Here is a 20,722-nt window from a genome sequence, read left to right as displayed (position 1 = left end):
GCTACGCTATTCAGAAATGACTTCATGAACCATCTCTCCATTTTTTGAAATGAGACAGGTTTTTTAAAAGAGGCAAATGAGGGGCGCCTGGGTGGCTCAGTCGGTCAGGCGACCGACTTCGGCTCGGGTCATGATCTCGTGGTTTGTGGGTTCGAGCCCCGTGTCGGGCTCTGTGGTGACAGCTCAGGGCCTGGGGCCTGCTTCGGATTCTGTGTCTCCCCCTCTCTCTGCCCCTCCCCTGCTCACACTCTGTGTCTCTCTGTCTCTTGATAATAAATTTAAAAAATTTTTTAAAGAGGCAGATGGCATGGCACCTGGATAGCTCAGTAGGCTAAGCGTCTGACTTCAGCTCAGGTCACGATCTCCCGGTTTGTGAGTTCGAGCCCCACGTCAGGCTCTGTGCTGAGAGCTCAGAGCCTAGAGCCTGCTTCAGATTCTGTGTCTCCCTCTCTCTGCCCCTCCCCTGCTTGTACTCTGTCACTCTCTCTCTCTCAAAAATAAATAAACATCAAAAAAAAATTTTTTTTAAGGAGGCAAATGATGAGGGGTGCCTGGGTGGCTCAGTTAGTTAAGCATACAACTCTTGGTCTCAGCTCATGTCTTGATTTTAGGGTTGTGAGTTCAAGCCCAGTGTAAAGCCTACTGAAAGAAAAAGAAAGGAAGAAAGAAAGAAAGAAAGAAAGAAAGAAAGAAAGAAAGAAAGAAAGAAGGGAGGAAGGGAGAGAGAGAGGAGGGAGGGAGAGAGAGAGAGAAAGAAGGACGAAAAAGAAAGAAAGAAAAGAAAGAAAGAAAGAGAAAAAGAAAAAGAAAAGAGGGAGGGAGAGAGAAAGAGAAAGAAAGGAGGGAGGGAGAGAGAGAGAAAAAGAAAGAAAGAAAAAGAAAGAAAGAAAGAAGAGGGAGAGAAAGAAAGAAAGAAAGAAAGAAAGAAAGAAAGAAAGAAAAAGAAAGAAAGAAAGAAAAGAAAGAAAGAAAGAAAGAAAGAAAGAAAGAAAGAAAGAAAGAAAGAAAAAGAAAAGAAGGAAGGAAGGGAGGAAGGAAGGAAGGAAGATAGATGGATAGATAGAGGCAAATGATGAAAAAAGCTTAAAAATAGGGTATCTGTGTGTTGGAAGGAAGAAGTAGGGTCCTGGTCCTATTTTTCTCGGGGTACTTCTGGAGATGAGCTGCTCCACTATCACTGGCCAGTTTGATCCCATTCCTCCTTGTACCCCAACCTGTGACACCCCTTACTTTGCAGAGAGATATGAAGGCACCCTCCATGGTTGGGGGGCGTGGGGGGTGTCTCACGTGAACCAGTCATTCCTTGACCATTGCAGGGGACGTTGGAAGAGCCATCAAATTTGCCTGAAGAACTTTCTGTCAGAAACATCCTTCCTTATGCCTGCTTCTCGCTAAACAGAAGCCTTCCTTGATAGGACAAGGCCAGGCGGTTGTCTGTGAGTCCTTTGGGAGAGTAGAGAAGGAAACACACGTACTCTAGCAGTGAGACAGGCCACTGGGGCCTGGAGGTACCACCTCATTCCCCAGCACCCTGAGGGCCCTTCCGGGATTGGTCCCCTGGTTGCCATGACCTTATGTCCCAGCTCAGCTCTGAACAGCACTGGAAGCCTTTTCTCCCCTGTGGGCAAGTTGCTCAGGACTTTTCAAAGGGCTCTGGAGGAAAGCCCTTTGGAGCAGGGGTTATTTGCCATTTCAGCCTGGACAGCTTCATCCCAGGCTCTGGGAGTGTGGGCAATGCTGACCAGACTGCCCGAAGCTATGGAGGGTTCCTGACTCCAAAGGCAGGACCTTAACAGCCCCTGCTGTCTCCAAGGCCTGCTCAAAGAGCATTATACAGAAGCTGATGTGAACAGCGTCTCTTCATTTCTTCCCTCCCTGGCTTGCCTATATTTGCAAGCAGAATATCCTTTATTGTAGGGGCGGGGGGGGGGGGGGGGCGCTATTCAAATATACTTAACATACAGAGTTATATTAGTTTCAGGTACACGACACAGTGATTCAACAATTCTATACGTTTCTCAGTGCTCATCAAGATACATGTACTCTTTCTTTTTCATCACAAAGGAGATTTTTTATTTGTCACCATTAAATGTCTGAATTTTAAACAGATTCTTACAGGCTCTTACCCATCAGCTCATTCAGCGTTAGCACCGGTCTCATCCCCAGTAACTTTTCCAGAACTACCACCTTCAAACCATGAAGCTTCATGAGCTTTTCCAATTCAAACCTGGGCTTCTTCGGCCTTTTTACTTTTCTTTTCTTTTTTTTTTTTTAATTTTTTTAATATTTAGTTTTGAGAGAGAGAGAGTGCGAACAAGGGAAGGGTTGCAGAGAGAGGGAGATACAGAATCGGAAGCAGTCTCCGGGCTCCGAGCTGTCAGCGCAGAGCCCGACTCGGGGCCCGAATTCACAAACCTGAGATCATGACCCGAGCTGAAGTCAGACACTTAACCGACTGAGCCACCCAGGTGCCCCAGCATTTTTAGTTTTCTAATGAAGACATCACGGGGTGGATAAATAGACTGACAAGCCTTTTCTGTGTCTTTTCCGATGCTGTCCGGAATCAATTTATTGACCAGTTCTTTCAAATCATTTGCACCTCTCGGGTCATGATTTCCACCATCTTTTTCTGAACTCAGCGGACCTATTGGTGCTGAGTGTAAGAGATCTTCTGAATCTGATTGTTGCTTTTTTTTTTTTTTTTAAATAGCAAAACCAACACAAAACAGACAAAGCAAGTAACCATCAGTAGTCTTGACATCAATATGAGTTTCAATCATAGTCTGCCGTTTTTTGACCATGGAGCACACTTTGTCATGGGAAAGATCCATGCCATGGATGTTAGGCAGTTTTTGCCCTGAACGTCCTCAGTAATTAGGTTGAATTTTCTAAATGCAACTTCATCCTTCCGCAGATGAGCAGGGCTCACTTCAAAAACACGACCCTTGAGGCCATCAGATGCAGTTTCGGTTCCTTGAGTCCTCGTGACTACTGTTTTTCCAGGATTTCTTATATTAAATGTAGCTGGTGCTTTCACATCCTACCAATCTTTCTTAGAAAATGGTTCGACCACTTTCTTCGTGGCTGCCTTTTTGCCACCTTTCACAAGGTGCTTATTCTTGCCCACTGCCATGGCGCTGCTCAGGAAGCCAAAGGCCAGGTATGTGTGCTCTGAATCTCCTTGATCTATTTCACCCATCCTTCCACCCACCTTCCCTCTGGCAACTGCCTTTATTGTACAGTTTTTAATGTTCTGGGGCATTTCAGAGGCCTTGGAGAATCTGAAAGCTGTGACCTCTCTTGAGATCATACAACTGTAAACCTACAACTGTTTCACACAGAGGCTCTTAGACCCAGGTTAAGAACCATGGCTTGGCATGGCCTCCTTTACATAGCACGTAAGAAGAAACCGAGGCTGAGGCTTGATTTGAGCTGGGGAATGGTTGTTCTCTTTTAATATACTCTATGGAATATGATTTTGCAATCTAATAATGCCTTGTTAGAGTTTCTTCCTTCATGATTTTGTATTTTGTCGTGGAATTATAAAATACTGAACTCATCCTTGGCCTTCCAACCGCAAGAGTGAATAAACTGTAATCTTAAGCTTCAGGTACTCTATTGAGTGCTTAGCAATGGTTCTGTGTTCTAGTATTTTCTGTTTACTTAGCAAAGAACATTGCATGTGTGTATGATGATGGGCTTAATAAAAGCAGACCCCAGTTCAGATTCTGACCAGAGACTCTGCCCTGCACACCCCTGTCCGCACCCCTGCCCAATAGCCACCGCACACCTGCTGTCTCCTCCTATTTGTCCCAGGGGTTTGTGTTCTGAGTCTCTTGGGCCTGTTCATTGGAGTAGTTGCTACCTCATTTGTGGACTTCCATTTAGAACTTCATGTTAAACCTGGTATTGATTCACACGAGGACTGCCGAAATAATCATGTTTGCATTTTAAGTATCATTAGTATTGTCAAAGAGTTACTTTAAATAGGCTTAAGTTTGTGGCTGTGCTGGGTATTGTGTTACTTAGAACAGAGCAATCCAGGGTGGGCCGGCTCTCCCCACTGCCCAGGGCAGGAGACGGTGCCAGGCAAGGCGGAAATCACTGCTGCTCAGGACCAGATGGAGCCATGGGCACACATCAGACCCATTACCGCAGCTGTGGAAGAGAGGAGAAACGAAGGTCCAGAGGGAAAGGAGCCGAGGCCGTGGCCTGTGACCTCTGATTTCACCTCACGTCTGTGGCCCTGCTTTGTGTCCTGTGCTCAGCATCTCCTGCCCAGCAGCCCATCACAGGGCAGCTTACATCCGTGGGTCCAATACAAATCAGTTTCCCCCCAAGTCGCAAGTCCTCTGGGACCACTGGGCTCTCACCTCCTCCCCCTGGTGGCCAGTACTGGTTCCACACCATGTGGCAGGGCTCTAGGCGAGAACTGGAGTTTCTTAGGAGCCCCATTCTCTGGCCAGGCTGCTCTACCTTTGTTGTTTAGGCCAGGGAGATGATACAGAGGTTGGACCGAGATGCTGAAAGTTTAACGATATTCAGAACAGAAAAAAATGTGCTTTCCTGCTTGTGCTTATTTTAAGGAATCAAAGCATACTTCAACATCCTTCACCTAAAACTTTTTTCCAGGGACAGCTGGGTGGCTGTCGGTTAAGTGTCCAACTTCGGTTCAGGTCATGATCTCACGGGTCATGGGTTCAAGCCCCACGTTGGGCTCTGTGCTGACAGCTCAGAGCCTGAAGCCTGCTTCAAATTCTGTGTCTCCCTCTCTCTGCTCCTCTCCCGCTCATGCCTGCTTGCTCGCTCTCTCTCTGCCTCTCTCAAAAATAAATAAACATTAAAAAAAATATGTTTAGCTGTTTTTTCCAATAATAAAAACATTGGTCCAGGCAAACCTTATTCTTTCTAAAGTTTCCAATTTTATTTTGTTCTTTCGGATATATTAATTATAATTTCTTTTCTCTCTAGCCCATTAGTAATGCTGATTTTATTGTTCCGGTTGAAATCGATGGAACTATACATCAGGTAAGAAATCAAAGCTGAATCGGAGCTGCAATTAGCATTTTTTGGTAATTACGTTTCCTATGAACTTAATTCTAAATTCCCATTTCATCAACACTTTTATTACTGACTCAAAAGGGAGCAAGCTTTGTAAAATAAATACAGTGATTTCCTGCTTTCTTTTTTTCACCGATGCATTTACTTTATAGTGAGTGTATAAGGGAAACTATAATCCATTTGTAGATAGTAGATGTGATTGCAAGTTAGAATAGTTCTTTGATTTGATTCAGACTTTTAGAAGTTTCCATATCCCCCACTGGCCTAGCTTGATGGTCTAATTAACTTCCTCATGTAATGGCTTTCGGCTACTCTCCTAGCAGGCAAAAGGAAAATGCCGCAAGTACCCACTTATGGTGGGATGTTGGGAAGAGATGTCAATTTCCAATACCTGCCACTCCAGACTGATCTTGTCACTCCTACATCATGTTCTCCAGCGGATCTTTCGCAAAAATCCCAACCAAAAGGATGTGTGTTTTTGGATCAGGAGACAACTTTGAATAAAGATGCCCTAGTTAATTGGCACGCATCTTTGTTCTGATGGGTTTTTTCCCCTTATCTGCATGAAGCTTCTCCAGGAATAGCTTCATTTATGAACGTACTGGAACACTGTGGGAAAACTCCTAGCCTTGGAAGTTGAGGAGTAGGGGCAATTTGTAAGGTTTTCCACGGGGATGGTGTGACCCTCTTCTTGTCGGCCCAGGGTCTGAAAGGGAGAGTCTCTGGCCTGATTGTGTTTATATCTCAGGAAGGAAAATCTCTCTTGGTGCTTGAGCCATAACAGGATGTCTTTCCTTAACAACACCAGTAGTTTCCTTGGCCCTTGAGGACAGGGTGTCAGAGTTGATGTCTTGGAAATCAGCTGGTCCGACCGTGTCGTTGTCCAGATGGGGAAACTGAGGCTCGGCCAGAGAAAGGGTTGGTTCAAGGTCACATCATGGAAAGAATTAAAATGAGACTTCCAGTCTTTTGCCTCCTGGCCCATGGCTCTTTTCCTGATACGCTGGTCCCTTCCCTTCCCAGGCAGGAGGTCTTGCCAGGAAGCTGGCCCTTGGAAAGGCAGCTTTATTGCCAGTGTCTCCACATGTCATGCTTTTAAAAGCCAGCAGGGAGCCGAAAGACAGGCACTTGGGCATTTAACATTTGCAAAAGCATCAACTGAATTAACTCAGCATCTGAGAAGCAGTTAAGGCTTCATTTAGTACCTTGGCTTCTGCTACAAAATAACGAGACAAAGGAGAGGCTGCCCGCTGGCATGGCAGGAATTAGGAGAGAAATTAATCCTTCCTTCTTACCTTGCAACTGTGAGCATGACCCTCAGGGCCTGACCTGCGACGGCCAGCCCACTCTCAAAGGAGCCACCCCGGCTCCCCCAGCCTCCCTCCAGACTGTACTGTGATTCATATGGCGATAGATACTCCAGGGTCCCAGGGGTGGGATCAGAAACCCTCTCTCCTGAGGGAATGAAGCCACAGGCGCCAAGAGGAGGACCAAGGCCCTGGCGAAGGCCGTGGCCTCGTTCAAGTAATCCAGGATAGGCTGTGCAGGTCCCGATGGGCCTATTCTCGGTTACTTGCACGCGGACGCGGGCCTGGACGCCGGCATCCGGGCCCAGGACCTTCCTCTCTGCCAGAGGCACCAACACCAGAGTTCCCAAATCAGTCTCCTGCCCTCTGCGTGTAGCAAAGCTTGCTTTCCAAGCAGCATTCCCAAGGAGACTGAGGACCACAGGCCGCACCCGTTCCCTGGCACCGAGGAGCCTCATGGACAAAGTAGGGGCCTGCCCCAGCCCCACCCCCAGCCTCCCAGCTCCTCACGGCCCTGCTGGCGCCCCCGCCAGGCCTCTGGCCCTTCACTCCGCCCTCGGCCACAGACCGTGCTTACCCCAGTCTTTCAGTGGGCCACAAGTTTCCCACCGAGTCCTGGCTCTATGCAGAATTCTTCTGCCATGCACGCATCCCCTGTGTGGTACAGAGCCCCGTCCCCACTCTGTGACTCCGTGGGTAGACAGCTGGCAACATCTGCCATTCACGGCCTCACATGTGTTCCCCCTGACCTGCCTTTCACACTTCCTCTTTAGCCACTTCGTCTATCCCCTGTCTCTAAAGGGCCGGTCACGAAGGGCTCTGGCCTTGCTCTCACACCCAGGTATTCTCAGGCCAGGTCTCATGCTCCTACCGCTTCCTCTGCCTGGAAGCTTACTTCTCGTCCTTACCAGCCTGGTGAACTCTTGTTCATCCTGCAAGGCCCAGGCCAGATGTTACCTTCTGTGATCCTTCCCCTTGAGAGGGGAGTTCATTGTCCTTAATTTATCTCTCTACTACAACTTGGATATGCATGCTTAGTTTGATTTGTTCTTATTTGTATCTGCTCTAGACTGTGAGCTCTTCAAGGGCAAGGCCTGTGTTTTGTTCATTTTTGTAACTTCTTCAGGCTGAGCACAGAGCTGGGGCTCAGTGAATATGAGCTGAATTGAATTTTAATAAGTTTGATTTATTTTAGGGAAGTGGCTAATTTCACATGGAATTTATTCAAGTTTTAATTAGTTCTTCCCTCCTCCCACCTTCCCTATCTTCTCTCACCAGCTTTGCCTTGTCTCCCATTTCCCTGGTCTCCTCAGATTTGTTCAGGTTCCCCAGTCAGGAGCACAGAGCCACCCAGCCACTCCAGGAAAGCCTCTTCTTTGCCCCCCTCTGCCTGGAGGCCCCTCCTGATGGGGCCCTGGGAGTAGGTTGGCGTCACGTCCCCCAAAGTCTATTTCTGTACCGAGCTCAAGTAGAGTCACCTTTGCGGCGTCAAGTGGATGGCTTCCCACACTGACAGGGAAGGCACCTCTCGCCTCTTTGCTGGGCCTGCGCTCCCACCCCAGACCTTCCTGGCGAGAGAGGTGTTCCAGTCGAGGGTACGAGGTGGCCGCTTGTCCCAGAGCTGCCAGACATTGGGTCGGGCCTGGACGTCTGAATGGACGGCCCCTGGGCCGTAGCCTGTGTCCACATAGGGCCTGACCCACAACACGTACTGAGAAACACGGGCGAGAGAAGGAGCCATTTCGCACAAACACGGCACAACCCTTCTACTTACTGGTTCTGAAAATCCGTAAGACCCCCCAGTACCGCGGTCAGCTTCCCTTTCCCTCTTCAGAGGAGGGTGCACCAGACTCAGACCGGGAGCCCGGTCTGAGGAGTGTGTGTGTGGCCTAACGTGCCACATCTGACTGTGTAGCCCTCATACAGTTGGGGTGTCCCCCCCACCCATAGAGCTGGGGACAGCAAGCAGTTCCCTTTTAAGGAATTCTTCCTACGTGGGTGTTGGGCCCAGGCCACCCCAGCAGCTGCCATGACTGACCGGCCTGCTGTTTGCTGCCGTTGCAGGTGTATGTGCTGAAGCGGCCCCATGTGGACGAGTTCCTCCAGAGGATGGGCCAGCTCTTTGAGTGTGTGCTCTTTACTGCCAGCTTGGCCAAGGTACGTCCTGCTCCCAGCTGGGCTCCCCCAGCCCCTCCACCCTGACCCCCTGTCTGCCAGGCAGCCCTCTGTTAAGGTGTGGGAGGCTGTTCCCATGGTGACAGTTTCCCACCCCAGATGGGATGGATGCAGGCCACGTGCACAGCGCCAGCCTGAAAGGCTTCTGGGTTATTACCATGGTGACAGGGAGCCTTTGGAACAAATGCTCCGTGAAGTTGCTGCCTGCAGCCGCCTCAAGCTGGATGTCCACCGGCCAGGAAATCAGTGTGTCCCGTGTAACTGGCAAAGGGCATCTGCCCCTCGGCTGTCGACTGGCAGACCCCTGCTAGGGGCTCAAGCCTTTGTGTCCTCCATTGGCTCACACAGGTTTGGGGAAGGATAAGTGTCCAAGACTCAGCCACATGCACGGGCCAGAGGAGGGTTCTGACTGCCCTAGTGAGCCATGTGATCTCGGACAAGTGACTTCACTTGTCTTGACTCCATTTCTTCTAGAAATTGGGGATGATTTCCTCTACCACATGGGGTGGACCAAATGAAATAATACTTGTAAAGGGCAGAGCACCGTGCTGGACTCATTCAGCAAACGTTCCTGGAGCACCTGTTGTGCTCTATATGCCCTGCGGGCACTGTCGCGTGGTAAGTCTCCTGGTGCTCAGGGTTTAATTATCATAATTATTAATGATGACAAAATAATTCACATGTTTTGGCCTTATAGCTTGGTATGAATCTTTGACCCAGCGTCTACACTGGCTCTAACCAAAGAGAGTGGTTGCTTTGCCCTTCCCCACTGTTTAAAGGAAGTAGCAGGTGCATAGGACGACCCCCCCCCACCCCCGTATGGTTATGTCTGCCCTTTCACAGGTGTGCTGAGGTGCTGCGCCTCAGGTGGAGAGGGCGGGCCCCACTCCTCGGAGGAGATCCTTGCCATGAGCACCCCTCAGATCCTGACTCTGATGGGGCCAGTGCCTTCCATTTGTTGGTGGCACCACCAGTGTCCCCGTGGGCACCTTGGGGACTCTGAGGTGGCCCCAGAGATGAGCTTTGTGGGGCGCAGTTTAGCAATCTGCTCATCTCCAGACCTGCTGCAAGGACTCTCCCCTTCCCCACCCCCTACAATGTCCTGGCTCTGGGTGGCTCCCTTCTCCTCTGCGTGCTGGGGACTCTGACCCCAGGTGCCCAGACATACCGCTTTGCCAGACGGGGCATTCCTGGTTTGAATCATGTCTCAGTCACGGCTGAGATGAGAGGGAGCCCCACCTGCACAACGTTCTGCCAGACTCATTGGCAGGCCTTAGGGCATGAGCTCGGTAGAAAGGGAATCCAAAACCTAGGCCTCACTTTGGCATGCTAAAAAGAGCATGGCCTCGGGGAAGACATAATCTTCCCCAGTGGGCGCTCTTTCCCACGAATGGCACCAAGACGAACCGTAGCGTGGATGGGTCTCCTGGCGGGGCTCTGGGGCACCGAGGAGCCTGAAGTGACAACTGCAGAAATAACAAACAGGAAGATGGCACCGGTGTGGTAGATTAAGAATTGGGGGGTGGGGGTTAGGAGGGCGTTTGGGGGGGAAGCTGGCAAAATTGAAACACTCTTTCTCGGTAGTAGTCTCCAGCGCTTAAACATCCTTGTTCAGTCTCTTCCTGGACGTCTCCCACCTGCACCTCCACCTGTCTCTCCAGCCCTTCCCTCACTGCTACTCCAGCCTGGCTCAGCCGAGTCGGCTCCCAAGTGCAGCCTTCCGGCCCTTTCCTCCCTGATGCACAAGCTCTGCGGACAGGTGGGCGCTCCCCGGTTCTTGGCTCTGGGCTCAGCTCCCAGCCAGCACCATTGGTGCCGTGGACCTCCTGGCCCACAGCCCAGAAACCCACAGGAGCCCTGAGCTGATGTCAGAGCCCTTCTATGTCTGTTTCCTCATCTAAGTTTCCTTTTTGATTCGTTCACCCAACAGATACTTGCTTAGAACCTCCTGTGTGTCGGGCTCTGTACTAGGCACTGGGGATACGGCAGAGAACAAAGGAGACAAAGCCCCTGCCCTCATGAAGCTTACATTCTCCACATTTACCTCTAAGGCCTGGAGACCCCAGACTCAGACGTTCTCTTGAAGGATGTATGCCACCGCCAGTGTTCACAATTATGCGGAAATTAATCACTATTTTCACCTAGAGTCAGCCTCCTAGTACCGGTGGGTACTGCCCTTTCCAGCGGAAAACTGCAGTGCCTGCCTGGTCAGCAGGAAATGGCCTGCTCCTGGACTCTGCCCCCTCGGGATGTGTCTGGGGAAAGGAGGACATTGCCACAGAGTTAGAGCTGCTGCCCGTAGGCCCGTAGCCCCACATCCTGCAGCGTGCTGGCATTTCTCTGCACCCCGGGGGCTGCTGTGCATTCCGGGTACTTCCTGCCTCCCTGGCAGAGTTGCTGGTCTTTGTGCTGTCACCTCTCTTTCACTTCCAGCCCCAGCCACTCAATGGGAACCCCGTCTTTTCGACATCTTCATTTATGAAGATTTTCCCTCAGGGAAGACCTCTTTATTTCTTTATCCGGTTCAGCTTGCTTTGGGAAAATCCCCCAGGCCATGAGAGAAGGCCAAATACGGTGAGCCCCACACTCCCTCCCATAAAACTCGTGGGCTCTGCGGGGCACCTGGGTGATTCAGTCAGTTGAGTTTCTGACTCTTGATTTCGGCTCAGGCCGTGATCCCGGGATGGTGGAACTGAGCCCCGCCTCAGGCTCTATACTGAGCATAGAGCCTGCTTGGGATTCTCTCTTTCCTCTTCTCCCTCTCTCTCTCTCTCTCTTTCTCTCTCTCACTGAAAAAGCAAAACGAAAACGAAAAAAACCTCCTGGGCTTCAAGTAAACAGAAGTGGGTGTCACCGTCCCTGTGCTGGTGCTGGTCTGGCCCAGCTCCTCAGATCACCCGTAGGAGGCAGTGCGGCCTCATGCCACACAAGCCAAACGCAGAGTCTACTCATTCGTTCGGTGGCAAAACTAGTGTTTACTGAGCCCCCACCGCAGTGCAAGGTGCCCGGGACATCCTGGTGGACACGCCAGACAAGGCCTGCGCTCTGGCCAGAGAAGAGAAAATCCGGTAATCCCCGGGGGTGGTGAGGTCTGTGAAGGAAGCCACCGTGAGACCCCGGTAGCCAGAAAGGGAGGTATAGGTGGCTCTACGTGGGTGGTAAGGAAAGCCAAGACCCGAAAGGCGAAGGGACAGAAGGAGAAGTTGGTGCAGAGACCTGAGGAGGGAATGTTGCGTGCGCAGGGAGCACTGGTGCAGGGGTTCTGACCACGTTCAAGGCCAGTGCGGCTCAGGTGACGAGCTGGAGCTGAGCGGGGGCACACATCACGTAGCCGTGGCCGTGCGGGACAGGGCGGGCCCTGAGGGGTGCGGGCCTTACTCCTGGGCCAGTGGGTCCGCGGCGGGGTGTCGTAAGCAAGGGTGATGGGACATGAGAGGAGCGGCTGCGTGGGCTGCAAAGGAGACGCAAGGGGGAGCGGGCAGGCCCTTTGAGAGGCTCACGCAGCTGCCCCAGGCAGAGGTTACACCGGGAGCCGGGCGGTATACACACAGATGCAGGTGGATTCAAGATACTCTTGGTGGCGGAACCGCCAAGAACTTCTGACGGACTGGATATGAGAAGTGAGAGAAATTGAAGCAGCCAGGCTGTCTCACACACATGGAGAGGAAAGCGAGCAGGATCCTAAAACACGTCCAATTATGTAAACCCCTGTCTGGAAAAGTAGTGTGGCTCTTGCTGCAGTAGGGCAGGTCTCTGGGCTCTTCCAGGCGCCCGGCCTTCACCACGGCTCCTGCTTTCCAGTACGCAGACCCCGTGGCCGACCTGCTGGACCGCTGGGGCGTGTTCCGGGCCCGGCTCTTCAGAGAATCGTGCGTCTTCCATCGTGGCAACTACGTGAAAGACCTGAGTCGCCTGGGCCGGGAGCTGAGCAAAGTGATCATCGTGGACAATTCTCCGGCCTCCTACATCTTCCATCCTGAGAATGCAGTAAGTAGCCCCGGCGGAGAGCACGGGGTGGGGGGGGCCCGTCCAGCTTCGCCTGCCTGCTCTCAAGCACCTGCGCCAGCTCTCTTGGCCTGGCCTTGGTGAAACCCCAGCTCTGCCACTTAGCAGTTGCGTGACACTGACCCAGTTCGTTCACCTCACTGAGCCTTAGTTGCCTCGTCCACCAAATGGGAATTCTGGGGGTGCTGACCCATAGGATGGTTGGAGGATCGAGCGCGGCAGAGCGTGGAAAGCACTTAGAACGGTGCCTGTGATGGGTAAGTGCTCGGTGGGGCTGCATCTTAGCGTTGTTAATGTTGTTCCCGAGAAGGGTTCCGTCGCGAACCTCCTGGAGCTGGCTCGTGGCTCCCGGAGACTCAAAAGGCCTGGCTACCTCTTCAGCAGACGACGTTCTTAAACAAGCATGAATGAAACACCTCGATAAAGGCCTTCAGACAAGCCTGCCAAGCTTTCCTACCTCACAATGATGTCTGAAAAGTATACAGTGGGGACATCTCCTACCTAAAACTCCCCGGAGTGTGACAGTCCCCAGCGCCTGCTCACTGGGTGCAGCATGACTGTCCAAGCAAGAGAGACATGCTCTCCCACCTCCCGTCCTACGTTTCCAGGGAAAGGGAGGTCAGCCAACCCCGCTGGTGACTGCCAGCCATCAGCAGGACCGCCACACTGGCCCTCAGCTCAGGCAGCCTTTCCCGGAGAGCGGGCTTCCTCCCGAGCCTGGGCTTCTCACACTGAACAAAAGGCCCCCCAGCGTCCTTTCCTTGAATCCAGAGCTCTGTGGCTCCCCATATAGCAAAGAACTGAGTTCAAGCTAGATTCAGTTAGTGAGTAATGATTATTTGAGTAAACGTTCCAAATTTATTATATTTACATGCATTCATTATAGTGAGTTAATCAAATTCATCGTAATGCATTTTGTCATGTGTCTCTTAACAGATAAGGATTACTTCTTAATACAATCACAATTCCATTATCCCATCTGACAGAGCTAACAGTTTCTTAATACTCTCTAATATCCAGACTGTGTTCATATTTTCCTTATCATCTCGAAATGTCCTGCATTTGGACTGTTTGAATCAGAACCAAGCAAGGTCCATGCACTGCTCTGGTTAATAGTGCGTATAATCTTAACGGTTCTCCCTCCCCTCTCCCTTTTTCTTCCGTCCTATTTACCGGTTGAAGAAAGTCTAGTTGTGTGTCTTACAGAAATGTCCCCTCTTCTGGATTTGTCTAGTTGCGGCCTCGTGCTGTTTTCCCATGTTTCCCGTGAACAAGTACTTAGAGCACTACTGCTTGATTCAGTGCAGGTTCAGTTTTGTTTTTTCCAGAACACATCACAGGTGGTATTGTGTACTTAGTATGTCATCACATCAGGAGGCATATCATGTCAGGCTGTCCCACTTTTAAAGACTTCAAATTGGTCTTTGGAGTCAGGTGTTGTTAGCCTGATCCTACTGTTTTTAAATTTCCCATCAACCTTTGACCTAGAAATGGAGCAGTCGTTGATGATCATTGCCTACATCAACTATTTCATTAAGAATTGCGAAATGGCGATTTCTAAATTCTGTCATTCTTTCCACGTGTGTTGGCCAGAAATCCCCCCCTTTTTTTTTTAAATCAAATTTGCCCTCGTCGACTACTTGATTACCCTAAATTCAGTTTGAATGTTTGAATCGGGAAGTCAGGGTAATGTCTTGGTTCTTTTTCTTTAATTCTTTAACCTTCAGAGTAATGAGTCGATGGTCTAGCAGCTTCCAAAAGTAGCCAGTGAATTTGGGGGGAGGGGGGCATTATGATGAACTCAAGCATTTTTCATCGTTATAACTTAATACACTTATTATTCTTTTGTATGCTCAAATGTTCGTTCACCTTTGGACAGCGGCCATCCCTTCAAATAACAATAGTCTTTGAAAGCTTCCTGCTTCTGGTGCAACAAGATATTCCAGGCTCGTCTTGTCCGTTTCTTACCTCCACCCTGGAATCAACCGCTTTTCTATGGAGCCTTGTTCCTATTAGTGGGAATGGTATTGAGAGACCACAGTTTGGATGGACTCTCGTTGTTGCTGAGATGGCCTTTGCTTCTGGCCTTTTATACTAGACAGAGCTAACATATATATATTTTTAGAATTAAAATTAAATCATAAATTCATATTGTTTTTCCAGTTCAGTGTTATAACAGTTTTTATTTAGTTTCTTTGGTTTTATTTTTGGATTTGTATCTCCTTCTCTTGTGCTGAAATTCTGGGTTCCTAAATATATTAACACTTCATTACATATTTGACTTATTCTATAGTATATGTTGAATCGTTTCCAAATAGAGTACTAATATTATTACTACTAATAAGACAATTGCACGCACTTAAGGTGTCTTTGAGAAATGTACGGACAGAACACTACGTTTTAAAATCACTTGAAATAATTCTCGGTGTGGTTATGTCACCAAGTTTATATGCACCTTGGGTTCATTTTTTATTGCTTTCTTTTCTTAATGGTTTAATTTTATTTCAATTATGTAACACATTTCCATGATTTCCAACATCACAGCTACCAACAGAGATAAATTTGGAGAAGTCTTGTGTCTATGTCTGCCTTCTCCCTCTTTTCCTGCCCTTCCCCTAGGAGTAGTCATTTTTTTGTTAATCCTTACGTTGTTTATATATTTTTTTTATTTTCAGAGAGAGAGAGAGAGAGAGAAAAAAAACACAAGTGGGGGAGGGGCATAAAGAGAAAGAAAGAGAACCCCAAGCAGGCTCCATGCTGTCAGCATAGAGCCCAATGTGGGGCTCAGTCCCACGAACCGTGAGATCATGACCTGAGCTGAAACCGAGTTGGATGCTTATCCAACTGAGCCACCCAGGCACCCCTATTTTTTAACTATACAATGAATCGTTTCGTTTCTGAGCAGTCCTTCAAAGGGCCCAAAATGTTACTTTTGTGAACTCCTTTGCTTTCCCCAAAGTCCTTTTTACATCTCTTCTTTTGCACCGCTGGCTGCTACCCATTACCGCCACCACCCCCCACGTCTAAAACTAAGGGAAAATCCTGTCTGTGCCCACAGCTCAGACTGTCCTGAAATTTTATACTTCTCCTTTTAACCGATCGCTGCTAAGGATGGGAGGAAATTCTCTGCTTTTGGCTGAGAAAGCGGCACAATTGGAAGCCTCGCCATGCCCGGTTTGTGGGCTCCGTGGTGTCAGTGGCCGGCAGGTAACTGTGGCTCCAAGGGCTCTGAGGGGTCAGGAGCTGTTGGACGCAGTGGAAAGAGCTTTTGAAACTGGCAGGTGGCAAGGCCAGCTCTCATACGGTCTGCGCCGTGGCCACCTTTTCTGTGGCAGGAGAGCAAAACAAGCAGACGCACACACACTGACATTTACACTTCACTTAAAAAGCAAACACACTGAACTCTGCCTTCTTCCTGAACCAGGTAGCTCTGGATCCACCTTAGTTGGGACGGGAGAGAACAAACAAGATGATGACGATGATGCTTTTTAGACACCCGTCCTCCTTACCAAAGAAAATGCTAAACGTGCGGGCACCGGTCGGGCTAGGAGCTGCCCCCGGTGCCGGGCACGGTTCAGCTGCCCCCTCCACACACTGTCTTCCAGGTGCCCGTGCAGTCCTGGTTCGATGACATGACGGACACAGAGCTGCTGGACCTCATCCCCTTCTTCGAGGGCTTGAGCCGGGAAGACGACGTGTACAGCATGCTGCACAGACTCTGTGATAGGTAGCGCCGGCCTCCGCCCACCCCGCCTGTGCGCTCCGGGACCTCGGCCTCGGGGACCTGCCTGGAGTGAGGACACTCCGTGCTCCAGGCCGCGAGGTCAAAGTGGCCATACCTACCTGTTTTATTTTTTAAGAACAGAAACACTATTTTAAAATGAACTCTTTTAACAGATTTCATAAAGGGACGTGCATTTTATGGTATTTGCTTTTCTTAAAACATACCAAAAAGAAAAAAATGGAAAAAAAAAAAGAAAAAGCTTGATATCTATCGGACTTCCTTTCAACTGCCCATCCCCCCTTCCAAGCAGACAACCGGTCCCTTTCTATCCCAGCTCGGAGCAGCTGACCCAACTCAGAATCTCTTTCCTACAGGATGAAGTGCCTTTTTGAATGTTATTTTAAGCTGAGAGTTAATTTTTCTACACAACATATTTCCAGACATCTTTTAGTCTTTTATTGTCTTAGATTCTCTAAGAAGACAACTACGACAATTTTCTAGAACCTGGGGGGGGGGGGGGGGCGGCTAGGGCTGGAGGTGAGTCATAGAAGCCTGTCTCCCAACAGGTGTGACCGCTCAGACGCCCTGTGGCATGTTGTAGGGCCGGGCTCCCGACAGGAGTCGCGGCGACCACGGCGGTGCCTCCATTCGTTACTGACCCAGTTTGGAATGTATCTGCAGTTGTGCGGCTCGGCCCTTTAGGGAACGACAGCTTCTTTTATATTATTGCTATTGTTTCTGATGGTGACACATTTGTCTTGAGGTCCCAGTCTCCCCCCTTGAAAAGTGGCATCGTCACTTCTGCTCCCACACGACTGCCGTACTCCTGTGTGTTTTCTGTTGTGTCGTCGTCGTTCTGGGTAGAGCAGTTACCAGAAACTCTGAAACCCTTGGATATTTAAAAAAAAAACAACAACAACAACCTGTTTATTGATTTTTTTTAAAAATGTTTTCCTTTCCAAAAGCTGGATACACACGGAGCTGTTTGGGAATTTTCTTTGCTGCTATCGCGCTGCCACCAAATGGAATTGACCAGCGGCTGTTACACTGTTCTTTGCCACTGTGCCTATGCTCAGAATCTGCTCACTGCTAAGCTGCAGACTCGGACAGGGTCAGAAACGTAGGTGTCCCGCCCCACCGCAGACTGCACCAAGAGTCCCCCTTGCCCGGCTCCGGCCATGGGAGTTCAGAAGGGAACAAAGACAAAGGGGCCAGCGCGCCACACGGGCGTGGTGTTCGTTTCCGGCTGCAGTCGACATCAGAGACCGTGATGAGCCGACCGTTCTCTCTCGAGAACCCGTGGCCTCCCCCAGCCACCCCGCTGACGTGGCCCAAGTCCCCTCTTGGTCTTCTCTTTTGAAGCACAGCCTGGGGTTGGGGAAACCTGTCTAGAGGCGGAACCCCTCGCCCCGAGCCAGGGAGAGGAAGGTGCCCTCCCCGGGCCGGGGCTTCCTCTGCAGCCTTTCCCAGTGACAAGACAGTCTATAAAGTATTGCTCTTAAAAGTAATTTAGAAGAACCCTTTCGTGTCGGCACCATTGCCTTAGTCCTCTGTGGGTTGGGCCTCCGCCAGAGTTCTGGTGGAAGCGACTGGCGCTAGCAAGTGTGGAAATGGGGGTCGAAGTAAAATTTTGTTCTCGCTTTCGTTCCCAAGATAACGAAGCCAGCTGCCAATCGTGTCCTCCCAACAGCACTTTGGGCCGCGGACTGCCGTGCATTCAGAAGAGAAATAACTGTTCAGGGGTAACCGGGTCCCCCAGCTTTCTGAGTGTGCAGAATCCAGTAACCCACATGCCAGTTAAAGTAGAAACAGCCCCTCGCTCGCATCAGCACAGACCACGGCAGTTCCATGGTGGATCTGCACACGCCATAACCCTTGATCTGGAAAACTAGTCATTAAGTCAACCCGCTGCCTTAAATGTCTCGAATGTTGCAGTCCAGTGTCTGTCGTGTGTTGAAATCCACACAGAAATCGGTCCTGGCGAGAGCCCCAGACCCTCAGCCATGCCCCCTTCTCTGCTGGCACCATGAGGTCTTCTCTGGAACAGGGGGCAGAGAGGACGAAGTTCTAGAGTATTTCAGGGGAATCGGACCTAGGAACAGTGTCCCACTTCTCAGAGACGGAGTGAAGACACTGGCAAGCTTGAGCCAAACACTGCACCTAGTGGTTCTTGAAACCGTGAGCACCATTGCACGATTGTGGGGGATGGAGCCCGGTTCCTGCCATCACAGGACAGAGTGTCTCGGGGAGAGGGGGGGGCCAGCAGACCCCCCCCCCGAGGGTTCTGGATTCTGTGCACCTTATTTGACCACGCTCCAAAATTCCATTTTTGTTTTACCCCTCGATTCTGCTTTATGTACATAACCAGAATATCTAGATCTCTCTCTATATTTTTAATCATCTACATGTAAATGAAGCAATAGAATTCTAACATAAGGCCAAGAAATGAGATGAATGTTTGGGGTTTATGTTTTTTAAGGTAAATACGGGTATTGTTTTTAATTATTACCTTTTATTAAATTGTGGGCTTTAAAACCTAATGAACCCTATTAGCTATTTCTCTGTGCCATATTGCTTCCCATGTTACCCAAATACCCAGCCCACCCCCAACTCTTCAACCAAAAGAGAAACCCGACCTCCTGAGTCTCCACGGCCCTTTTGGTACCAGGTTAATATATAGTCTCCTGGACAAGTATTTTTTACATTAAGATCTGGGACAAGATATGTTGGGTTGTGGACTCCGGCCCCGGTGATGTTATGCGGTCTCTGGCCGGGCCTTGAGTGGAGGTGCCCAGGCATCCGAGGTTGTCACTGCTCTGTCTTCCATTGTTCGGGAACCCTCCGCGTTGGTCTGCGGGTTCACACATTAGCTGTTTGTAAACCACGTATCTGTACGCCAAGGAGGAACACCACTTGTCACAACCCATGGTTGGTGGGGAAGCTCCTTTGACACAGCGCAGTTTTGATGACGTGACTTTGGAGACGTGAGGCCCTGATGACACTGACTTGTCATGGTTGCAGCATTTGAACTGCTGGTCTGGAAAAAGAAATCTGTAAATCTGTATAACCCGGCAACATCGAAGACCCTCTATTTTAAAGACGGCCCTCTGATAAAATCTAGACCCACACAGCCCTATAGGGTCAAACACTCGTGACGTTTGTGCCTCTGCTTTTAAAGGTGCTGTGATGGGCAGTTGGCATGCCAGGGTTCGAGAAGAGAGTGGATGGCTTGACGTGCTTGCAGTTGCCCGAGCAAAATCCACTGGCTGCCTCTGCTCCTATCTCGCTGTAAATTTGATGGTGTCTGTTCCTGTTCGTTCTCCAGGGAGCTTCTCTGCAGACTAACACCCCCCTCCCCCCCACCCGTAGTGGAGATTCTGGTGCCTGGGTAGTCGTGGATTTCTGTTGGACATTTGAATGTGATAAACAAGCCAGCGTTACTTGGGAAATACTACATGTGGAACGTGCACGTTTCCAGGGGCGAGCCTTGTCAGTGGAGAGGTTTGCAATGATTTCCTTCCTGCCAAAAATAAACACGTGAAACTGCGCCCTCTTGTGGATGGACTGCTTCTCCGGCGGCGCCGGCGTCTCTTCCCCCTCTCTGTTCCCTCCCCCTGCGCGGCCTCAAGCCAGCGCCTCGGGGCTCCCGGGGCCCCAGCCTGGGCAGAGCCGCGGGGGGCGGGCTGCAGCAGCCCCAGGGGCCATGCACCATGACCCCAGGGGAGGCTGGGAAACCGCCCCGCCCAGTGTTAAGCCCCCTGGTGGCGTCTCCCCAGTCGGAAGCAGTGTGGCTCCGCCTGTGGCTCCCCGCTTCCACACGCAGAGAGACCACAGTCCACCCCGCCCCCGCCCCGGGCGCCCCGTCGGCGCCACCAGCATTGTGTGTGGAGTAAGGTACCCTAAACCCAGAGCCCTTGGGCGCGCTGCCTGAGATGCTGGGATTGCCAGCTGGAGCACAGCAAAGGGATAGAAAGTGTAAGGATATTCAAGACCGCGTTCCCCCAGGGGGACACCCTCCAGGCCCTGCCCTCCGCCCCTCTGTGCACGAAGGTGAGAGGGGCAGCCAGTGCCCCTCTGCCCGGGAGTCGCGGCAGAGCCAGGGCATGGCCAGGCCACTCTCAGGACTGTTTCTTCATAGAGCTCCCCGATTCAGATAGCAAAGGACACCGGTGGCAACAGTCTCATTGGGTCTCACCCATTTCGGTGGATGAGAAAACTGAGGCCGGGGAAACTGCTCCGCAGTCGTTCGGTCACAGGCTTCCACCGGCACATACACTCATCCCAAACCACATAGTACACAGCGTGTGGGTCGGCCCGGGAAACGTATTTACCAAAGACAAAACCCCCGAATCCCCCACAGCCAGTCTGTGCCATGCCCCGCCCCCCCCCCCCCCCCCCCCTGGGTGCCCTGTCCAGTGGGGAAGCTGTCCGGCCAGAGAAGTCACCCCAG

General features: G+C 50.6%; 1 protein-coding gene and 1 pseudogene across 7 annotated transcripts in view; one reads left to right on the top strand and one right to left on the bottom strand.

Annotated features, from left to right (window-relative positions):
• Positions 1-19,819, top strand: part of CTDSPL (CTD small phosphatase like) — a 120,501-nt gene extending 100,682 nt beyond the window's left edge. For 3 of the 7 annotated variants that reach the window (XM_042998635.1, XM_042998633.1, XM_015537070.2), the window contains 5 exons: positions 4,972-5,028; positions 8,433-8,525; positions 12,345-12,530; positions 16,154-16,275; positions 17,238-19,819. In XM_042998635.1, coding sequence (XP_042854569.1) covers positions 4,972-5,028; positions 8,433-8,525; positions 12,345-12,530; positions 16,154-16,275; positions 17,238-17,304 — 525 coding nt within the window. In that variant the 3' untranslated portion in view covers positions 17,305-19,819. Of the gene's footprint in view, positions 1-4,971; positions 5,029-8,432; positions 8,526-12,344; positions 12,531-12,858; positions 14,648-16,153 lie in introns of those variants that run through there. The other 4 variants (XM_042998637.1, XM_042998636.1, XM_042998634.1 and 1 more) reach the window with 3 other exon arrangements.
• LOC122241969 lies at positions 2,445-3,133 on the bottom strand (annotated as a pseudogene).
• Positions 19,820-20,722: the final 903 nt, after the last annotated feature.

The sequence above is a fragment of the Panthera tigris genome, chromosome C2, assembly GCF_018350195.1.
Source record: "Panthera tigris isolate Pti1 chromosome C2, P.tigris_Pti1_mat1.1, whole genome shotgun sequence".
NCBI lineage: Eukaryota > Metazoa > Chordata > Mammalia > Carnivora > Felidae > Panthera > Panthera tigris.
This window is presented reverse-complemented; position numbering and strand designations above follow the sequence as displayed.